Source organism: Leucoraja erinacea, chromosome 21 (assembly GCF_028641065.1).
Source record: "Leucoraja erinacea ecotype New England chromosome 21, Leri_hhj_1, whole genome shotgun sequence".
NCBI lineage: Eukaryota > Metazoa > Chordata > Chondrichthyes > Rajiformes > Rajidae > Leucoraja > Leucoraja erinaceus.
In genome coordinates, this window is record NC_073397.1 from 20494347 (window position 1) to 20518570 (window position 24224).

The following is a 24224-nucleotide window of genomic DNA, read 5'->3' on the forward strand; positions in this document are numbered from 1 at the left end:
TTCCAGCTACGTACCACTCAGAATTTAAACAATTGTGCGTATTTAAATTCTCCCCCTCTAGTCTTAAAGCAATGCCATCTTAATATGTCAAACCCTGGGGATGAAAAAAATCTCACCATTTGCTCTTTGCCTTTTCATAATTTTACATACTTTTTCAGGTCACCTTTGCTCTAGAGAAAGCAATCCGAATTTAACCCTAACAGTAATCTGATTGTGGTAACCAGAACTGTGCATCAATGCTCTTTGGGGCCCTCTTTGACCATCTACATGTTCATTCAAATATATATATTATAAGCAGAGATCCCAGTACTGTTCCTTGCCGAACATTACCCAGAGAGTTGTGAATCTATGGAATTCTCTGCCACAGAAGGCAGTGGAGGAAGCCAATTCACTGGATGTTTTCATCAGAGAGTTAGATATAGCTCTTAGGGCTAACAGAATCAAGGAATATGGGGAGAAAGCAGTAACGGAGTATTGATTTAGGATGATCAGCCATGATCATATTGAATGGCGGTGCTGGCTCAAAAGGCCATATGGCCTACGCCTGCACCTGTTTTCTATGTTTCTATGGTCACGGATCTCCAGTCAGAAAGCGCTCTTCCCCACTACCCTGTTTTCCAACTGTAACTGACCCAATGACTCTCAAAACAAAGCTTGATTTGTCAACTTGTGGGGTGATCTATTAAATATCACCACATTATTGAATTGTGCTGGGTTTTTTAATGGAGCAAATCTTCTTCTTGCGTATGGCGTGCACAGCCTAAAGTTGTAGGTCACCTTGTTCTATTTGATCTTATTTGATTGTGTATGCCAGATTGATTGCATTCGTTTAAACAGTGCGGACCACGTGAAGGTTGCAATCTCCCACCCCAATGGAGCAAATAAATATCCATAAAATTGTTGAGCACGTTCCAGAAGAGATGTAGAAAACATATTTTGTAAACTGTGAGCATGATCCAACTTACATTTTTTTCTTCCTTTTCAGGTTCAAGGATTCTGTTCACATTTGCTCTTCTGACCTTTACTGAGGCCATCACTCTTAAGCACTATTTGTCAAATACTGATTCTGAAAGATTAGCACAAACCTTGGAACAGCCTCTATTAAATTTGGAGAATGCCTATTACACCATAGTCGGCTTGCAAAAGCTAGGAAAACATGTAGCAGATGAAAAGGTAAGCAGTTGCACAAAATGTACGAACTAGTAAATTTCATGAATACATATGATTTTATCCCAGAACTGATTGGTTTCTCGTACACACTGCCTGAAGGAATGTTGAAGGCAGACTCTCCACAATGTTCAACTATGTAGATGAGCAATTGGTTTTCCCAAAGCATAGAAAATTGGGCTAGCTCTTGCTTGCAAACATGCTTGCTTGCAAACTTGCTTGCAAACAACTTATTAGTTATTTATGTTATGACATCGGTTGGAAGCTGCATACCAAATCTTGTTGCACTGATGTGCAATGACAATAAAATATATGATTATTATTATTATTATTATGGACATGCTGGGGATTGACCAAAGGGTCTATCTGCTATGCAAGGCTGATTCTTGTGAGGTAATACACAAAAGTTTGCACAGATTCAGTATTTATAGTGCAGAAACATTTGGCCTAATAGGTCTGTGGTTAAGTTTATATTCCATTCCTCATGACCCCTTTGTCTAATGGGATCTGTTGCTTTTCCTTGAATATATATATATATATATGCTGTCCATCTCTATTGTTTCCTGTTGCATGGAACTTTACTTTCTAAGTATAAATATTTTCTCTACATATATCCCCTCTCGATCTAGTCTTGTCTGCAAGTGAAAGCATCTTCTCTACCTCTGCAGTATAATACCATTTGTTAATCCCAGACCTTATGAGAAAAGGAATAGGTGATGTTTTGAAATCCCCTGACCATGACCCCACAGGCGAACACTAGGCCACTAGCTCCCAGAACCATTACTGATCGCATTACCTCTGGTGATCTCGCCTCCACAGCCTCCAAAGTTGTAGTTCCCCAGTCCCACACTGTTCACATCTTTCCTTCCTAAAATCCACAAACAAGATTGCCTTGGTAGAACCATTGTTTTTTCCTGCACGTACCTCACAGAACTCATCTCAAATACCTTAGTTTTAGAGATGCAGGATGGAAGCAGGCCCTTCAGCCCACCGGGTCCATGCTGGCAGGCAATCACCCATTCATACCAGTTCTGTTATCCCACTTTAGTGTTTTGCTCTCTAATTAAACTAGTCTGATATCCTAACACTGAGTGTTAGAGGTGAGAGTTTCCAGTTAATAGGAATTTGGGGACTCTCATAATTCAGCTGGATTGACAATTTTTAAATTAACAATTAAAGGTATGCTTTATTAACAAATACAAAAGCAGGAATGTTATGTCCAATTGTGAGTTTATTTTCCTACATCTCTTTCCATTCAGGCAGCCTGTAACTTTTTGAAATCGCAAGTGGACATCACAAGTGTTGATTCCCTTTTTTATGCAGCTGAAGCAAGTCAAGCTCTACATGATTGTGAGGTAATGCAATAATTTGGTTATCTATGTTCTTATATAAACCGCATTGGAAATATTTCCAATCATTTGATTAGTTTCCTTAAGACATGTTTGCTTTTCATGTAAGGCTGCAGAGGTTTATTCCATGATGTCTTTTGCTGTATTGAAACAAGGATAATTCTAAGATTGGAAGGCAGTTTATAGTACTAGGAAAATGATGTTATTAAATTGTAGTTATACCATTTCACTATTCAGTGACATGAGTTGTTAGCAAATGGTAACAATGATTTTGGTTTGATAATCTGTTCATTCGAAGTAAAGGCATGTAATTGGGTTTCATGCTAGTATGTTAAATATAAAGATTAGGTATTTATGTTACAAGTTTATGTTGAGGGTCCTTTATTTATTTGAGTTGTGAAAGGAGGGATTGCAATTCTGTCCATCTTGTAGTGGTGAGAAGATATCCATGAATTAATAATTTAGTTCCTATCTGGGACAGATAGTCAACATCAATTTTATGTTTAAGGGTGACAAATAACCTAAGATTGGATTCATTCCATGAGTATTTTCTTTTTTCTGAAAGATGGTGAAGGTGTGGTTCTAAATTGTTTGAAAAGTGTGAGATGCCTTGAATGCCAGACACAAGCAAATGGACTAATAAGCAGATGCTAAATTATCTTCCTCAATTCCTTTACAGATTTCAGTCAACAATGCAACTAGAGATTATTTGTTATCAACTGTGAGTGATGATGCTTCAATTACCCAAATTTATCATGCGGTTGGAGCTTTGAGCAATCTTGGCCTTCCTCTGGCATCTCAGGAAGTTACTCAAAGCCCTTACAACTCACATTTCTAAAGATGATGCCTCCTTGGGGTATGGAAGCTTTTTTATTGTTGTTGTTGAATACCAATAATTTATAATTTGATATTACATAACGTCTTGTTATGAAGAATAAACATGCCCAGCTATCTTGTAAATAAACTACTTCAGCATTTGCATTTTCAAAAAAAAGACTTTCATTTTAGCAAATGACATGGCACGGAAGGTAGCTTTTTGGCTCATTGTGTTTGTGCAGGCTCTTTGAAGGGACACTAATTATTTCCGCCCTTGCTCATCCACTTTTTGGAACTTACTGTTCATTCTACTTCCATGTTTGGATGATCAGTACATGATAAATGGCTGTATTTCCGTGTATATTTGAATGCCTGGGCATGCATATCTCTGAGGATCTGTCCTTGACCCAGCACATTGATGCAGTCAATATGAGAGTCCATCAATGCCTCTATTTCTTAAAAGATTGAGGAGATTTGGTATATCGACAAATACTCTCAAACTTCTACATGTGTACAGTAGAGTGCTTTTTGACTGGTTGCATCAGGGTCTGGTTCAGCAACTTGTATATAGGAGACACTGTCTCAAAAAGGCAGCCAATATTATCAAGGACCTACAGCGCCCTGGCCATGCTCTCATTTCATTGGGATAGCTCTCATCTGCTATCGGGAAGAAGCTACAGGCAATCGCCAACTTGCGTAGTAGGTGTATAGGTAAATGACCTGTGTTATTGCAACGGGAGGATGGCAAGGGCTGCCCGTCAGTTTTGTAGATATAAAGGCATCGCCTTGGCTCGCTGCTCTTCCACTCTCGGCCACAATCGGTGCGACACTGGGGAGGCAAGAGAAAAAGAGGGAGACCAACTCCCGGCTGAGTTGCCGGCATCTTCCACAAGGTGGAAGGTGTCGGCATCTCTGGGAGAGATGGAGGGGGAGCAGCAGAGAGGACAAAGCGACGGGGCAGGTAGCTCCTGTCAGTGGCGGTGGCGTGAAGAAAGCACTGTAGGCTAGGTGCTACAATGCAAGCCGCAGCAGCCACGTCAACTGGACAGCAGTGGGTGAAAAACTGATTGCTGGTGCAAACCAGCAGCATCAGCGCTTAGTTTTAAGGTGAAATGACAAGTGCTGGAGTAACTCAGCGGACTGATTCAGTCTGAAGGGTCGCGATCCAAAACATCATCTATCCATGTTCAAGCTGTGTTCTCCTGACATGCTACCTCACCTGATGAGTTACTCCGGCACTTTGTCATTTTATAGTTCTTTGTTTCCACCTAGTTTTAAGATGATTATGACGCGTAAGGCTGTTACAGAAGGTAACCCTTGCGTAAATCGTGGAGTGTCTGTATAGGAGCCTGAAAACTAATGTCAGGGTTCAGGAACAGCTTCTTCCCAACGTCAATGGGTTATTCAACACTGCAAAGTCCAACTAAACTACAAACTGCTTTGGTTGCACTAGGGTCTTCAGGTTTTGTTTTTTGCACTATATTGGGTTTTTATTTAACTTTTTTTAGTTTGTTTATTGTATTATCTATTGTGCTGTGTTTACAAACCTGTTGTGCTGCTGCAAGTAAGAGTTTCATTGTTCCATTTTGGTACATATGACAAAACACTCTTGAGTCTCCAAATTTCAACCCAGGCTTTTGTGAAATAAACCCTCGTCCTCCAATTGCAAATCTTCCTCCTCTCATCGCTGCAGATATCTCAAAGACCTATGAGCACCAAGATTCTTTATTGTTCAGAAAGGTTGTAGTGCATGGTGGCCAATGAAAGGTTTATTTTTTTGGAGGAAGGTCATTGCACCAAAATGCTGCTGCATTTGAGGTCAAATCAGTTGTGTTGACTATTACAAGCCTTGCCTGTTATGCTCAAACCTTTCCCTCCACTGGTGCTACCCTTGTGCATGTAACGGTACAAATTCTAGAGTTGATTTCAAACTAATACTATAAGCAATTAAATGCTACTCTTATCGAATCTCAGATCCATGCCTTATGGTAGACACAAAATGCTGGAGTAACTCAGCGGGTCAGGCAGCATCTCTGGAGAGAAGGAATGGATGACTTTTCGGGTCGAGACCCCTCTCTCCAGAGATGCTATCTGAACCGCTGAGTTACTCCAACATTTTGTGTCTATCTTTGGCATAGGAAGGTCATTGGTTTAAAGGTCCATATGGTATTTCCCTGCTTTTTTGTTACCGTTGGTTTTTTTTAAGAAATGTAATTGCTTAGCTCACCTTGATATGATGTAACAAAAATAATTTCTAGACCAATAAGCTTTAAAAATACTTTTTATCAACTTCTTTCAATGTTGATTTGGATGAGGAATGCCTGTTACTCTGGCCTATCCTATATGGACACTAACTTGTCATACTGAAAATTTGATGCATACATACAAACACAATTCAAAATCATTCTCTTAATCTTATGTTTCAAACATTCAGGTTTGGAGCGTCAAGAATGTTTAACTGTCATATGCAACTGGAATGGAACCATGAAATTCTTGCAGCTTTGCAGCACATTAACACAGTGTACTATGTCAAATCATAGGTCAAAATAGCTGGCTTCATCATACAAGCTGGAACCAGACTAGATTGGGTACTTCCCAGTTGCAAACATTATGTAAAAATGCAGTTTAGACACTTCCATTAGGCAGGATTCATCAATCCAAAAATGACCAGTATCAAGGTTTTTATAATGGCTTTTACAGATAGGTTAAATTAAGTACAAACCATGCATTCTAAATCATTCAATGCCCACACATTATTTAGTACATAGAAGTTTGAGCTGAAAATACTGTTGTAAATCTGCAGATATAATTGAGGCATAGACACAATAGCTATGGTTTGATCTGCTTCCATACTATCAAACACAGAAACCTGCCTTGTAGATGTAAGAAAAATTCAGATTTCTCCAAAGGTAACAGAATGAATCATAAAGTATATTGTCCAAACAAATTATACAAAATACAAGATTTATTTTGTAACCTCAAGCTCAAAAGTTTAATAAAACGTCTGTAATTCCAGAACTTCCTAGCCTTTTGACATACATCAATAGATTTCATTTTGCTTTTACTAGTGTATTGAGATTACGGAATCATTACATGGAATGTCTTCTGATCCTTCTGAGCTTTCTAATGTACACTAATAGTGTGAGGTGTAGGCTTGCGCTTGTACATTCCTTGCGGTTAAAAGTGAATGAAGACCATGTAAAATGCAGTTTTAATCTGTATGTATCCTTGTATTAGAAGGCTCATTATTTTTATGTTCTTTACAGAATTATAAATGCGTTGTTGGCAGCTTCTTACCTTTCTCAGCAGGCTGATCTGAGAAGCATTATGGAGGAGATTGAGGTAAATACTGTTTGAGGATACAACCTATTGAAACTAAATGAAAAAATATGAGGGTTTTTAACTGGCAATCTCTGGACTAGATTTTGATGCTATATTGAAGGGATAATTAATTTAATTGGGCAATTTGAACTTTGTCAATCTTTTTTTTAACAGAAAATACTTTGCCAGAATGATTAGTAGTGAAAATAATGATGAACATCATAATTTATAATGCATAATTTGCTTATGTGTATATATATCTGACCATTTGAGTAATGTTGAGTTTTGAGTTTCATGAATGTATGGAAGTTGAGAGGTCATGTTGCAATTATATAAGATGTTGATGAGGCCACATTTAGAGTACAGGTGCACAACCTTTTATCCGACGATCCAAATAACGAAAACCTCCGAATAGCGACATTTTTTTCGGTCCTTGAAGAAAGGTCCTTGAAAACGTCAAGAGGGCGGCCCGCAGAGGTGAAGCTGAACCTATGCAACTCGAAGAAAGGGGAATAAATAAATTCATTGCAGTATTTGCGCGGGAGGGTTAATAATTGACAATCTGCTGCTGCCAAATCATAGTTAAAAACCTCCCACGGTAGCTTCATCATACACAGTGTAACGTGAGACTTGATTGGGAACTTTAAGTCAGCGTGCAGGCAGCAGCAGATTGTCGCTCCCTTCAGTTTCACCCCACCTACACCCCTCTGCTCCCCGGCCATGTGTGTGTGACCCCATCCCTCCCCTCTCCAGCTCCCCGCTCATTGCACCGGCGTGGGGGCTTTGCACTGTCTTTACGTCGGCGATGGCAGCCAGCAGGTCAGTGCAGTCACCGGAGACGTCACGACCAATTGGACATCGACCACCAGGCCCGCCGCAAGCACGGAGAACCCAGAGACCCACAGCCTGCAGCAGCCCAGCCCAGCCCTGCTCCAACTACAGAGGAACATGGGTTGCGGATGACGGGGCGCAGCTCGGGGCGTCGTAGGGGCCCATCGGGGAGCGGGTTCCTGTTGGTCCTGACGTCTCTGGCCACCTGCTATCCTCAAGGGATTTTGTAACCGCCCTTGCAGGAGAGTTTGGGGTTGTTTGCAGTAATTCCAGAACTTCCTAAGGGCGGTACAGTTCCCAGTCTCAGCTCCAGTCCAGGGGGGTGTGTATTGAGATTACAGGACCATCATTAAATGGACAGCGATCCTTCTGAGCCCTAATGTACACTGCAAGCACGGAGATCCCAGAGACCCACAGCCAGCAGCAACTCCAGCCCAGCCCCGCTCCAACTCCAGAGGAACACGTAGGGGCAGACGCTGATCCTTGTGTGCAAGGTACGATTTTTTATGTTCTTTACAGGGTGGCGCAACTCGGGCTTGTGGGCAAATTGCCACTTGTCGCCGTAGCGGCCCATCGGGGAGAGGATTCCTCTGGAGTTGGAGGGGATTGGGGTATTGTGCTGTTTGAGGATACCCCTGCTATCCCAGGGACAGGGAGACACAGCGGCTTTTTAGACTGGTGGGCAATCACTTCCAAAGTTCTGCCCACACAGTCAGTACGCCTCTCCTACACTGCATTTCACTACAAACAATTTTTCTTAACAGAAAAAACTACTTTGCCAGACTCAAATCGCGTAGTGAAAACTGCCGGGATCATAATTTAAACTCGCATAATTTGCGGATTGAGTGTGAGCATATCTACCATTTGAGCCAGCCATTAAAATCTACGCTAAAAAATTTCCATTCCGAAAACCGACAAATTCTGAATTACGAAAAGTGTCTGGTCCCAAGGCTGTCGGATAAAAGGTTGTGCACCTGTATTGTGTTTAGTTCTGGGCATCATGTCATAGGACAGATGTTGTCAATTTAATAGAAATACGAAGGGAAATGTTTTTGCATGAAAGGTGGTGGGTGTATGGAATAAGCTGCTAGGCGAAGTAGTTGAGGTAGGAACTATTGCCTTGTTTAAGAAACATTTGGGCAGGTACATGGATAGGCAGATTTAGAGCGATATGGGCCAAATGCAGGCACATTGGACTAGTGTAGATGGGACATGTTGGTCAGTATGGGCAAGTTGGCCAAAGAGCCTGTTTCCATGTTCTATTAACCACATTTCTTTAAGTTAATTTCTTCAGACCACCCGCTGTCAGACTTGTATCTCTTTGTTATTAATATTTAATCTGCAGTTTAGTTTAAAGATACTGCGTGGTAACAGGCCCTTTGGCCCATCAAATCTCCACTAACCAACGATCACCCGTACACTGGTTCTATTCTACACACTCGGGAAAATTTACAGCAGCCCATTAACCTATAAATCTGCAATAAAATTTGAGTTGATTTACTTTTTTCCATATAAATTCCTCATTCTGAATCTCAAAGTTTTGGGTAGTGATTTGTGAATTCTGTAAGGGCAAATGTCTATAACCCAACCAGGTGTAATGCAGGGATTGTCTGTATAAGACTGTTTTAAAATGATAGATAGATAGCTCTTTGGAATAAAAGTGAGTTGGTATTTCACAATAGATAAATATGCTTTTCTTTCCTTAACAGGATCTAATTGCACGTCTTGATGATTTGGGAGGTATTTATCTTCAGTTTGAGGAGGGGTTAGAGACCACAGCAATGTTTGTAGCTGCTACATATAAGCTCTCTGACCATGCTGGAATGGAACCAGCAATCAAAGAGGTAAGCAGGGTGAAGTATAAACCAGCATTTTGAAGAATGTCCAGTTTACTTAAAAAGAAAAATCCATTGATAGTACCATAGTTGAATTTGCAGTATTTCTGAAGATCATATCCGTTTTTACTTTGCATGCTTTCAGGAGTGGATTCCTCCGTCTGGTTTCTGAAATATTTTGTTTAAAAATACTCATTGCATGCAATATCTATGTTCTTGGAAGATTTATTTACAAATTAGTACTTAGAAAATGTCATTTCATAATTATGCTTTCCTGCACCCTTCATCCAAAGAATTCAATTTTCTTCATTGTAGAGAATCAGATTAGTTTTGACTTTCTTATATTATTAGGCTATTATTATACTGCAGGGCCATATACCTTCTGGGTGTTATTGCACTTTTCTATAATTGATATACTATCCTCCAATGTGTCACTAATGTCATCCAGCTTGGTAGAATGGTAGCTGCCCAAATCCATTTTTATTTATTCACTTGTATTCTAGGAAGGTGGGAAAAGTGGGTGTGGGAGAGGACAAAGATGGTGTAGAGGGGACAAAGGGTCACGGGGTGTGGGTTCGCTGAAATTGTAGAATTCAATGTTCATGCCTTTGGGTTGTAGACTGGCCAGGCAGAATATGGGGTGTTGTACCTACAGTTTGCATTTGTCCGCGCCCTGAAATTGGAGGAGGCAGAGGGCAGACAAATTATGGGAATGGGAAGGCAATTAAAATAGCTGCCGATCAGGAGATACAGATGACCACAGTCGACAAAATGCAAATTCTTGGCAAAACGGTCACTAATCTATGTTTGCTCTCAACAACTCCATCGTAGTGGCAGCCTCGCCAGCAGCTGTTAGTCCTTTCCCCCTTTTTGTTATATTTAATGTGTCCAAAAGTATGTTCTAAAGGTTTCTTAGTCTTTTTTATGTGGGGGAGGAATAGGGGGAAACCGTTTCCCAGTCACTTACCTGGGCGGAGATGCGTCTTTTCTGTGTGTTGCATCTTCGTTTCGTGTGTCCCCCCCCCCGCGGCCTACCAACTGGATTGGTGTGGCCTTTCCTACGGGAGACCGGCCAGAGCTTCAGCAGTGGCGCAGTACTGAATTATAATTGTGGAGCGGTGTTGGAGCTCTGGATTGTTGGGCCTGCTGACTTTAACATCGTGGAGCTGTGGTTTGCGGAGTTTCTAGTTAAATGGTAAATTCTATTGTGTATTGTGTTCTTTTTATTTGTATGGCTGTATGGTAACTCAAATCTCACTGTACCAATAAGTGCATGTGACAATAAATGTAACTTGAACATGAGGCCACATGGAGAGTTCTGAATGGAACAGACAAGTTTGGAGCTGGTGTGGGTAAATCTGTCTCACTTGAAGGGCTGTTTAGGTCTCTGAGTGGAGGTGAGAGAAGGGGTGTGAGGACAGGTATTGGACTTGCTATGGTGGCACCGGAAATTGCGTGAGGAGAGTTGGATGCAGCGGGGTGAACGAATGATGAAGCAATGGAGGGATTAGTCCCCGCAGAAAGGGTTGGGGAGGGGATGATTGGCTAGATCACATTGGAGATTACTGAATTTTCAAAGAGGATAATTGGGCAAAACTAAGAACTCAACCTTTATTCTCTCTGTGAGGTAAGATAAGTGTGGGATATAGAGGCGATACAGACAATTTGTCATCCACAGAGGGGAAGGGAAGTTGTTTTTCTTGTAAATTACATTTCAGATGTCCCTGGAGCCTTATTTCAAGAAGTGATGCATCAACCATAGAAACTGAGAAAAGTGGAAAGTGTCCTTCATGAGACAGGGTGGGGGGAGGTTTCATCAATATAGTTGTGAGAGTTGGTGGTTTTGTAGTAGATATTAGTGGAGAGTTTGTCGTCCAAGATGGGGACCTATCAAGAAAGAGAAGAGGTTTCAGAAATGGTCCAAGTGAATTTGAGGGCAGGGTGGAAATGTGTGGTGAATTTGACAAAATTCATGGGTGCAGGAGGTAGCTCTTGGATATCCACAACAAGCCTACCCCGTTATAGGTGATGTTCCCCCAAACTGGTGGTTGAGACTTTGTTAATTTTGAGGACGATCATATTGTGGACAAATTTACTCATAAAAATTAAGGTTTATGGTGTTACATTTTTGATTTGAGATAATTTTAAATCTGCAAACTTTGTTCTAGGCAATTTTTATTGATATTTTTGTGTACATAAAAGATATGCAGAATATTACTTTTGATTCTAATCCTCATGCTTTTAAGACACTAATGCAAACGTATTGTCAATCAACTTTTGTATGGTATAACTATATATCTAACATTCTATCTTTAAATTTCAGGATCAAGTCATTCAGCTGGTCAATGCCATTTTCAGTAAGAAATATTATGCCACTCTGTCGGAGGCTTTTAGCATTGCTTATGCGGCTGCAGCTTTGTCTCAGAATCATTATCACATTCCAGTTATTGTAGTACCAGAAGGATTAGCCTCTGTTTCACATAAGAACAACAACTTGAAGGTAATTTATATTACTTGATACTTTGAACTTCATTCAATTTGATGACAATTTTGTTTCTCCAAACGCAGCAAATTTTCTCTTACTGAAATGTTAAAGATTTGAATCTGCTTTTGATACCTTTCCTGGTTTAAACAACTGTACCAAGAGTGCAATGATGCAACAGTAATTTAACTTTATGACTTATGAACCAGCCATCCATTCCTGTCCATGTCAACTGCAAGTATATTGTCAATTTCCTCCATCAGTAAGGGATATGGGGAGAAGGCAGGCACGGGTTATTGATAGGGGACGATCAGCCATGGTCACAATGAATGGCGGTGCTGGCTCGAAGGTCCGAATGGCCTTCTCCTGCACCTAGTTTCTATGTTTCTAACCAAGCATTCAGTAGAATTGCTGGAGGAAATCGGCCGGTCGGGCAGCATCTGTGGAGGGGATGGGCAGATGATGGTTCAGGGGGAGGGAGTAGGGGTAGGGGGTGGGGGGGGGGGGGGGGGGGGGGCTGGAAAAGATGAAAAGTGTTTTTTGACACTAGAGAATTGGAGAATTCAATTTTCATACGTATGGGTTGTAAGCTATCCAACGAGTAACATAAAGTGCTGTTCTTTTGGTTGGCACATGGTCTCTCCCTAACGGGGGAGGACAAGGCCAAAGATTAGTATGGGGTGTTAAAATGGTTTGCAACTAAGTGCTGAGCAGGCCTTGCGAGCAGGGCACACAGTTCAGTTGATTCACAGCTTAGAATCACAGTTGTGTGGACTCTCCCTTGCGATCTTCCAGTGACTGACTCGTCTAGACATCCGGGGTTTTATAGTCCTGCCCCCCTCTCCCCCAGGTGCATGGATGGTATAGGTTAGGTTTAGAAGAATAAACACAGGCAGGTGGGACTAGTGTAGATGGGGCATGTTGGGCGGTGTACACAAGTTATGCCGAAGGGCCTGTTTCCACGCTGTATGACTATGATTCTCTAATTAATAATCTGTTTAATAGGAAAAATTAATTTGGGTTTTAACTTAAACCAATGATTGTATTTGTAAACAGTAGCTGTTTCATTTGCTTCAGATGTTAATGTATATCATTTTTCATACAAAAAAGTAGAACATGGTGCCTGGTGGATAAGAAGCAAAAAGTTCAGTTTACTTTGTTAATAGCATTTCATTGAAATCAACTTCATCTGAAATCTCTTCCACTGCTTATTTCCTAGTTACGTGTTATGAATGTCATGTCCCAGAGTCTGACTTCAGCTGATGTTCAGCTTGAATATGCCAAATCTGCGTTGACAAAAAACACAATTCTTCAGCAGTCGTCCTTTGCTTTGAATGGGTAAGAATGAGATTTTGTGACATTGCATATGAAACTTAATCTTTGTGGGTGACATGAAATGAAAAATATCAATCTCATTGCATCCTTTGTTGTGAGAACTAAGTTGTATCACTATTTATAGAAGGTCATCTCATGGTTAAGATATGATGAGCGTTTGACGGTGCTGGGTCTATATTCGCTGGAGTTTAGAAGAATAAGGAGGGACCTCATTGAAACGTACAGAATAGTGAAAGGCTTGGATAGATTGAATGTGGAGAGGATGTTTCCACTAGTGGGAGAGGTTAGGACTAGAGGTTATATCCTCAGAATTTAAGGATGTTCTTTTAGGAAGAAGAGGAGGAATTTATTTAGTCAGATGGTGGAGAATCTGTGGAATTCTTTACCACTGAAGGCTGTGGAGGCAAAGTCAGTGGATATATTTAAGGCAGAGATAAATTTTTTAGTAGTATGGGTGTCAGAGGTTATGGGGGAAAAGGCAGGAGTATGGGGTTTGGAGGGAGATATAGATCATCCATGAATGAATGGCGGAGTAGACTTGATGGGCCGAATGGGCTAATTCTACTATCGTTATGATCTTATGTTAACGCTGAATTCCCTAAACCTAACAGTAAATTAGGTTGGCAGGTCATCTGGCCCTGTATCTTGAAATAAAGAATTAATAAATAACGTGTCTAATGCAGAGTCTAAATAAGATTTGACTTTTTCAAAATATATGTATGTACACAATAGTTTTGCTGTTTTATTGAATCCACAGTTTGAAATGGGGGGAAGAAAAACAATCCTATGGTCAGGAAGGAGCACATCAGTTATTCCTAATTCTGGAAGTTATTTTTTTAATCTTATTATAACCTTTATATATTTGACAGATGTAACTTTTTATTTTTCATTAGTGATATCTTTGAATTGAATTTTATGGAGGCAAAGCCACTAAATGGATATTATGATTTCTCTATTGTTGTGGAAGGTGATAACAGATATAGAGGAAATCATGTGGAGGTATGTGCATCATCTTAAATGGCATTGCATGTAATCATATAAATGAGACTAATTGCATTTATTTCTGAATATAGTGTTCACATTTATATATTCATTTATTCAGATAGCCCTTGCTTTCTCTATCCATCCCTCTCACAATTCTCCCACTAGCCTTATTGTCTCTGCCTATATTCTATCTTTTTCCAGCCCCCTCCTCTGACATCAGAAGCGTCTCGACTCGAAAAGTCGCCCATTCCTTCTCTCCAGCGATACTGCCTCAGCCGCTGAGTTAATCCAGCATTTTATGTCTACCTTCGATTTTAACCACCATCTGCTGTTCTTTCTTACACATAAGCTCAGCTACATTATCACGGTGTGTTCTTTGACCCTCAACTCTGGTGATCTTTTCTTTGTGATGGAGTATTATTGTTGTGTGTACCAAGATACAAGTGGAAAAACATTGTCCTTGCAGCCTGACCCATTGTGCACATAGACATTTTTGGGTCATTTCATACCTTTGGCTCTCTGCCTATTTGTACTCTAAACACCAGACATCTCTTTAGTTTCGTTCTGATAATTCTCATTCACACTTTCCTCCAAACTGAGTCCCTTGCTCTCAGATGCATGGTTCTATATTTCATTTGTAAAAATTCTCTGCCTGATTAAGTAAGCATTTGTAGCCCAACTTGTGGTGTTTCTCGAAGATAGACACAAAATGCTGGAGTAACTTAGCTGGACAGGCAGCATCTCTGGGGAGAAGGAATGGGTGACGTATCGAGTTGATACCTTCAGACTGATGTCAAGGGGAAGGGAGATACACAGATAAGTAAGTGTAGGGTGTGAAAACAGGATAATGGGAATGGAGATCAAGGAAAATGTAGAAATTATCATTGTTAGCTGGGAAAAGGTAAAAACAAAGCAAACAGAGATAAGATGTAGTCGGAAACAGTCAGACTGGTTGGAGAACAGGGGAGGGGGGGAGGGATGGAGGGAGAGAGGGAAAGCAAGAGTTACTTGAAGTGAGAATGTTCATACCGCTGGGGCGTAAGCTGCCCAAGCGAAATATGAGGTGCTGTTCCTCCAATTTGTGCTGGGCCTCACTCTGACAATGGAGAAGGCCCAGGACAGAAAGGCCAGTGTGTGAATGGGAGGGAGAGTTAAAGTGTTTAGTAACAGGGAGATTAGGTAGGTTTAGGCAGACTGAGCGGAGGTGTTCAACGAAACGATTGCCGAGCCTGCGATTGGTCATGTGTTGTTTCCCTTGGCAAGGGTGGCAGTTGAAAACACCAAACGCGCATCGGAAGGCTAAACAGAGCAGTTTGACATTTGACAGTTTAACAGTTTGACGTTTGACTTGTAACAAAAAATTCAGGCAAGAAAAATATGACAAGTAGAGCTGTTTCCATACTGCTTGTATAGATCTTTGTTGCTATCAAATTCTTTAATGTTGAAGAAATACTCATTCAGATTATTGAAATGACATGGAAGTTTTTCCAAAAGCTGCTAAAATGAAAAGCCACACTAGAAAGCTTTAATTCTCCTATTTGTTGCATACTTGTTAATATGCAAATGCAGAATTATCAATGATCAATGAAGATCCTTGGATTAAATACGCCCCTTTGCATTGATTGACAGGTGGTTATGTATAAGATATAAAATACCAAGCTGCGGGAGGAACAGCAGATGCTGTCCATTCCCTCCACACATGCTACTTGATCTGAACTTCCAGCAGTTTTTTTGGTTAAGAATCCAGCATCTGCAGTTTCTTATCTCCAGGCATAACATTTGTTTGATGGTTGTCATCTCATTTAGTTTTGCAAACACTCTAATTTGCAGTCACTTTCTGAATTCTACATTCTTGATAGTTATTCTTGGTCTAGCTAGATCTGTATTATATTACACATCCTCATCACGTGTTAATGGTTGTTTTCATGAATTACTAAACATTCTCACAGATTATTGGATACCATTCCATAGCGAAACGCACTAAATGTATTATCAAAGCAAACAAGTGAAAATATTGAATAGATCTTTGTTGCTTTCAAATTCTTTAATGTTGAAGAAACCAATTCTGGCAACAGGAATCATTGATGTTGCAGTTCAAGTATAAACCATTTCATTTTGTTTGAATCTAGCTGAAAATCAAGGTTGCCACTGAAGTTGGGATAACAAATGTTGATGTTTCCATAGTTGATAAAGATCAAACCATTGCACCAAAAACCACAAGGTAAAGAATTGATTGTTTATCAAAGTGTTCCTAAAACTAACTTTTTGGGAAATAGTTTGAATTTTATAAATACTAATTTAGCCTTCATTTGCCTTTAATGTTTATCTTGTTAGGGTGATTTATCCACAACAAGCCAAGGGTGTTATTACTGCTGATGGTCACCAGAGCTTCGCATTATCTTTCACGTTGGTTGATGTAAACACTGGATTTCAGCTTACTCCACATCAAGTATGTACTGTCCCCTTTCACCTGTGTTATCTTCAGGTACCGTGTTATATTAGGTAACTTGTAATGTAGTATTTGAGTCAGATCTTGCTGAGCCAGACCTTTCTCCCCACAACCGCCTTACCCAGAATTGCCCCCTCCAAAAAACTGAACGTGTTCAAAAATTCCGCGCGGCAACGGCCCGCAGCTGCCTCGACGCCGTATGCACGTCTTGACGCCATACGTCACGCATGAACCTCCCGCAGACTTCGCTCGAACTTCACGTCACTCACTCGACCTCCGCGCGGACCCCACTTCCCGCGCTCGCCGCATGCAGGCGCATGCTGGTAGGTCCGGCCCTGTACGGGAATCACTCGACCTCCGCGCAGCCCCCGCTTCCGGTTTGGTCGCGCTTGCCACATGCAGGTCGCATGCTCGTTGGACAGGCCCTTAAGGGTGTCGGGAGTTATGGGGAGAAAGCAGGAGAATGGGTTTGAGAGGGAAAGATAGATCAGCAATGATTGAATGGCGAAGTAGATTTGATGGGCTGAATAGCCTAATTCTGCTCCCAGAATTGATGAACTTTATAAACCGGCACTTTATCTTTAAGATTCGGGTCCTGGGGTTTCGGCAATATCATGGCCTCTCCTGATGTACTGAGGAAGCCTTGCCACTAGCTTTCAAAACCCAGGAACCCCCTGCCCCATCTATCTTTGCTGTTAAAAAAAAAAAAGAATCTTCATATGATATTGAGGTATATTGTCAATTTTGTATATTTTAGACATTTGTGCGGCTGTACAATCAGAAGACTGAACAGGAAGTGGTATTTGTGGCTGAACCAGACAGTAAAAATATATACAAGTTTGACTTGGATGTGACAGAAAGAAAGTCTGAATTTAATTCAGTCTCTGGATCTTATGACCTCTCTTTGATAATTGGAGATGCAACACTTGAAAACCCAATTTTATGGCACCTGGTAAGTTTTTTTTTCTCCCTTCGAGCATTTTTTTTTTTGTGTTTAAGGTTCCAATAATGGAAATAGCTATGATTTTTATATGACTTGAAATTTGTTCAATGTATCATTGGTCTTCTTTGGCTTGATCTTATTGTTAATTTGGTGGTTCCACTGCCTTTTTGATGCTTTAATGTAATGGTTTCATCACAATGAGGTTAATGTGTGCTCCTTAACCCAGCCTCAGTTAATTTGCCATGCAATTACATTTTTAGAAAAAGATCTGAATTGGTCTCATGTAAGATTAAAAACCCGCCATTTGGCATTCTAAACTCAAGCTCTTCTATCAAACGTATACGGGTGAAACATTTTAATGCTATAAATTCAATAACATTGTTCTTTGATTTCCCTAGGAGTTTAAGGCTTTGTTCATTATTCACTATTAAGTATTAATTACCAATAAAATTATTCATAATTTCACCTTTTTACTCTAAAGAACCAGAATAGAGTTCATGTGTCTTTTATTAAATAACGATCTATGAGAGGACTAAAATTCACACTGGAGATCCATTGATTTCCAGTTCATTGATTTTAGGTGAAGGGTGATCATGGTCATTGTGGTCTCAGTGGGACAAAGGGCCTGTTTCCATGCTGTATCTCTAAACAAGAACCTAAAACGAAACTAGTTATTGTAATCTCCATGACAATCTGTAACAGCACCAGTTGTTGCTTATCCAATTCTCTTCACGAGCTGAGAAGTGCAGGGGAATCCAATTCAAACACATTTGATTATCTTGTTTATAATTTAATGTGTGTATACTAATTTTCCATATTGTTGCATCACTTTTGTACCACACCTGTTGCAATGGAATGCAAACTGTCTGTTTGGATAAAGACTGTCCGGAATTTGAGTTTACTTTGAGTCTCTCGAAGCACTTTCATGATGGTGTGCTGCTTAGCAATTGATGACCTAATCTGTTGTACTGCTTACCGACTAAAATGTTTAGGTTCATTGTCATATGTACCAAGGTACAGATAAGCTTTGTTTCAGTCAAATCGGATAAATACAATCAAGTCAAACGTTTACAAACAAACAAGTCAACTTTTACAGCCTTAACATTTTTCAACAACTCTCAAGTTATGTTTTGGATTTCATGACCTGCATAGATTACGTTAGGTTTTTGAAGTTCAATACAAAAGTTACTAAAGAGTATTCTGAGGGATAGAATATACATGCATTTAGATGGACAAGAGCTGATTTGGGATAGTCAACATGGTTTTGTACGTGGGAGGTCATGTCGCATGAATCTAATTGGTTTTTTTTAAGATGTGACAAAAAAAGATTGATGAGGGCAGAGCTGTAGATGTATATATGGACTTCAGCAAAGCATTCAACAAGGTTCCACATGGTAGGCTGCTCTGGAAGGTTAAGTCGCATGGGATCCAAGGAGAGATAGCTGAATGAATAGAAAATTGGCATGAAAGGAAGCAGATAGTGATGGTGGAGGGTTGCTTCTCGGACTAGTGGTGTGGCTCGAGTTTCAATGCTGGGCCCGTCCCTTTTTTAATCTATATCAATGATTTGGATGAGAATTTACGTGGAAAAATTAGCAAGTTTACAGATGATACAAAAGTCGGTGGTTTTGCCGGTAGTGAAAATGGTTGTGAAAAAATTGCAGCAGGATCTTGATCAGTTGGCCAGGTGGGCTGAGGAATGGTTAATGGAATTTAATGCAGCAAAATGTGAGGTGTTGCGTTTTAGGAAGTCTAACATGGGCAGGACCTACACATTGAATGGTAGGGCTCTGGCAAGTGATATAGAGCAGAGGGATCTCGGAGTGCAGGTACGTAGTTCCTTGAAGGTGGTGTCACAGGTACATGGGGTGGTCAAAAAGGCTTTTGGCACATTGGCCTTCATCAAACAGAGTATTGAGCATAAACGTTGGGAGGTCATGTTGCAGTTATATAAGATGTTGGTGAGGCCGCATTTAGAGTATTGTGTTCAGTGCCGGGTACCATGTTATAGGAAATATGTTGTCAAGCTGGAAAGGGTACAGAGAAGATTTACGAGGATGTTGCCAGGACCAGAGGGTCTGAGCTATATGGAGAGACTGAGTTGGATGGGATTCTATTCCTTGGAGTGCAGGAGGATGAGGGGTAACCTTATAGAGATGTATAAAATCTTGAGGGGAATAGATCAGGCAGATACACAGAGTCTATTGCCCAGAGTATGGGAACTGAAGACCAGAGAACATAGGTTTAAGGTGAAGGGAAAAATAATTAATAGGGATCTGAGAGGTAATTTTTTACACAAATGATGGTGGGTGTATGGAACGAGCTGCCAGATGAGGTAATTGAGATAGGGAATATCGCAGCTTTTAAGAATCAGATAAACAGGTACATGAATGTGACAGGTTTGGAGGGATATGGACCAAATGCAGGCAGGTGGGACTAGTGTAGCTGGGACTTGTTGGCCAGTGTGAGCAAGTTGGGCTGAAGTGCCTGTTTCCACGCTGACAAAAGCTGGACCATAAGATGAAGCAACCATGGTTTTAGTATGACATTTTATTTTCACCAAGTTATAGATCTTAACATTTAAAGATATGTTTTCTTTTCATGACTGTTGTAGGCTGATGTTGTAATTAAGTTTCCTGATGAAGAATCTCCAACCCCAGTACAATCTCGGGATCTCTTTGCCGCCAAACCTGAAATTCAGGTAGGTCTGTGTACAAGATTAAACTGCACATAATGAATTTGTTCTGATCACATTTAGCCCAGGTAACAATAATAACAATATTACATTTCCACTGCTGGAATTCTGAAATAAAAACAAAAATACCATTAGTGCACAAGTCACTTGTCCATGTGGACCAAAAAAAAGTTAACTGCAGGTAAACCGTGACCTTCCTGCAGATGGTGTGACATGTTGAGTTTTTACAGCAATTCAGTCCAGGTAGTATATGTGCTGGTAGTATAACAGTTTGCTTTGCACTACAGGGAATACATCATGCCAGGCATTTAACATTCATGAATTGCTTCACAACATGACTTGTACCACATGTGGTTACGTTCTTACAGTTATTTTCTATTTCATTCAGATTTTGATTAGTGGGAGCAGACACGTTTACAGTGACATGTCAATCTCTGTTTAACTTCTACTTTAAAATCTTGCCTTTAACTTTAATTTCATGTAATGACAAATAATGTGTACAATATAAATAATGGAAAGTATTGGGAAAGCCCAAATTTTGACAAATGTATTGCCTCGGGTCTCTGCCCTCTTTCTGAAGACATTTTTGCATATTGTCAACTTTAAATGTGAACTAGTAAGTTCCATGGTTGAGAAAGTTAATCCTGTACACAATTCAATAATTTCGATTTAAGAAGGTAAAAGCAATTAATTTATAAAAGTCAGATTATTTTGTACAAACCTTTCTACTTCAAGTATGGCAAGTCGTGGAATTTTAATTTCACACAAATTATGCATGCATCTTTTCTCAAATGTCAAAGTGCATTTTGGCCTTTCAAAATCTTAATCTACATTCTTTTAATTCTACGAAATTGTAAATTATAAACACAGGAACTTGTTTGTTCATTTCCTTCAACATATTTGTATGTTAGTTTATAATTGTCTCCCATTTAAGATTAAATGCACCTTCCATCTGTCTACCTGTTCCGATAACTTGTTATCTTTCTACTTTCTCCCTCCCACTCTCCCTCCCACTCCCACACTCACTCTCCCTCCCACTCCCACACTCACTCCCCCTCCCACTCTCCCTCCCGCTCACTCACTCTCCCACTCACTCACTCTCCCCTGCTTCTGGCTGCTATTTATTCATCCACTACGCTCAAGCATCAGCCCTACTTTATTCCATAATTTAAATACTATCATCTCTAATGTTGCTTTCCTGAAGTAAGTATCTTTAAAGCTGTACCATTAACTATTTTTACTTTAATACTTGGCCTGTATTGTTTCCGTATATTTGGTAACTGTCTCTAACCTCTTGTTAATCAAATCTGTGAACATTAGGGGTCTATCTGACTATTGAATGGAAGTTTATATATTTTTAAGTTGCAGTGCAATTCGAGGACTTGAATGAAAATCACTCATAGGAAGTAAAAGCACATATTGTTTTAACTTTGATTTTTACTCTTATATGATTAGTCGCAACATAGCAAATGATATTTTAACCCTAGTTTTCATGTGGTAAATATTTAAACATGATTTCTTTGCAGCATCTCTTTAGGGAACCTGAAAAGAAGCCACCAATTGCAGTCTCAAATACTTTCACTGCCCTTGTGTTAGCTCCTCTCCTACTGCTTATAATTCTGGTAAGTAGTCATTTTATCAATGTTTTTAAGATGGTTGTTGCAATAACTGGAATTATGATTGCAGCAGTGTCTGTTTTATGGGAAGGCAAACCCAATATTTTTGCCAAAAGTTAAGCATAGCTATCGCTGTATTTTGAACAATTACAGTATACTTGATATTCTGTCACATGGCAGCTAAAGCATATCTATTTTGATTTTCACTTTCACAATTTTGGCTTGCTTGATCCAAAGAAAAAATCAAAAGTGAATAAGGCAATTTTGCTGCCAACTAGAATGCCAGTTTAAATTTGAACCGAGGCATGGGTATCACATCCAAACCTTGTATTCTCACCAAGTATTTGGATATCATGAACCTTGCAGAATAGTGATCAGGTATGGTTGACCTACCTTTCTTCAGATTCTTGATGTTTGTAAAAAGAACATGAAATTAATTATGAAGCCCATTAAGAAATACCTACCAAGAGTTGACATCTGGTCCTTTGGTTCTGGGTATTTAGGGTGTAAAACTACGATCAGAATCATCTGTATCCACATATCACTTGCCAGTCTTTGTCCCAACACCACCTCTTTTCCAGCTTTCTCCCCCTCCCCCTCTATTCTCCCTTTGCCTGTGTCATAGAATCATACAATCATCTATGCTGACCAACATTTCACTCTATGCTGGTCACATTTGCCAGTGTTCAGCCCACATCTTTATAAACCTTTCCTAACCACTTACCTGTCCAAGTGTATTTTAAGTGCTGTTATAATATCTATCATATCTAACTCCTTTGGCTGCTCATTCCATAAACCCATGATTCAATAATTATTCACTAACCTACACCGGTAGCTCTGCTCGCTCTTCCCATCCCTCCCAAACCACCCTCTCTCCAGGTATTTCCCCTGTAATTGCAGGAACTGCAACACCTGTCCCTATACCTCTTACCTTGACTCCATCCAGGGACCCCGGCGATCCTTTCAGGTGAGGCAGAGGTTCACTTGCAGCTCTTCCAACGTCATCACTGTATCTGTTGTTCTCAGTGTGGACTCCTGCAGACCAGACTGGCTGATCGTTTCTCTGAACAGCTATGCTCAGTCCGCCTTGGCCTACGTGATCTCCCGGTTGCCAAACATTGCAACTCCCGTTCCCATTCGCATACTGACCTTTCTGTCATGGGCCTCCTCCCCTGTCATGGTGAGGCCACATGCAAATTGGAGGAGCAGCACCTCATATTCGCTTGGGTTGCTTACAACCCAGTGGTAAGAATATTATTTTTCTAATTTCAAATAACTTGCATTCCCTCTCTCCCTGGCCCTCCCATACCCTAGTCGTCCTGCTAGTTTCATTGTTTTTATCCCTTCATTGACATTTCTTCATTGTGACCTCCACCTTTCCTTGGTCATCGGTGCCGGCTCTGATTTGTTCTGTACCTTTTCATACCTCTAGTTTCTCTCTCTCCTGACTCCTAAAGAAGGGTCTCGACCTGAATCGTCACCTATTCCTTTTCTCCAGAGATGCTGCCTGACCCACTGAGTTACTCCAGCATTTTGTGTCTATATTCTGAACTGTAATGTGAGTATCATTTTAAAATGATATTCACATTGCAAATTATTTTTCTGACATGATGCAGGCAATGACCATTAACAAACACTGACACTGTGCCCTAAGCCCCCTGCTGTTTAGTCTGCTTACGCACGACTGTACTGTTAGACTCAACAACAACTTCATCAACAAGTTCGCTGATGACACAACAGTGGTGGGTCTCATCAGTCACAATGATGAGTCGGCGTACAGGATGGAGGTGGAGCTGCTCACAGGATGGTGCAAATCCCACAACCTCATTCTCAACGTGGGAAAAACTAAGAGATGGTGGTTGACTTCAGGAGGGCGGGAAAACAACACCATACACCTCTGCACATCGATGGAGCTGATGTGGAAAGGGTCAGCAGCGTGAAGTTCCTAGGACTCCACCTGTCAGATGACCTGACGTCCACGAACAACACCACAGCACTGGTCAAGAGAGCCCAGTAGCGACTACACCCTCTCCGAAGACTACGGAAAGCAGGTCACCCCACTACACACCTACAAACTTTTTATAAGGGGACAATCGAAAGCACATTAACCTACGGCATCACTTCACTTCCTGGTTCGGGAGCTGCAAGGCGTACGAACGGCACCAACTAGACAGGATTGTGAAGACCGCCAGCAGAATTATTGGTGCTCCACTCCCTTTCCTGCTGGACATATACAGGAAGAGATGTATCAGCAGAGCCATCTCCATCATCAAAGACCCCTACCACCCATCGCATCACATATTCTCCATCCTGCCATCTGGGAAGAGGTACAGGAGTATTAGCTGCAAAACCAGCAGGATGCTCCTCAGCTTCTTCCCACAGGTTATAAGACTGATAAACG

General features: G+C 40.6%; 1 protein-coding gene across 1 annotated transcript in view; it reads left to right on the forward strand.

The window, feature by feature from the left end:
* Nucleotides 1–24224, forward strand: part of rpn2 (ribophorin II) — a 42136-nt gene that overhangs the window by 3336 nt on the left and 14576 nt on the right. The window contains 14 exon segments of the mRNA XM_055652344.1: nucleotides 986–1173; nucleotides 2427–2522; nucleotides 3196–3324; nucleotides 3326–3372; nucleotides 6599–6674; nucleotides 9194–9328; nucleotides 11643–11819; nucleotides 13021–13139; nucleotides 14030–14135; nucleotides 16250–16341; nucleotides 16455–16569; nucleotides 17327–17521; nucleotides 20127–20213; nucleotides 21734–21829. Coding sequence (XP_055508319.1) covers nucleotides 986–1173; nucleotides 2427–2522; nucleotides 3196–3324; nucleotides 3326–3372; nucleotides 6599–6674; nucleotides 9194–9328; nucleotides 11643–11819; nucleotides 13021–13139; nucleotides 14030–14135; nucleotides 16250–16341; nucleotides 16455–16569; nucleotides 17327–17521; nucleotides 20127–20213; nucleotides 21734–21829 — 1658 coding nt within the window.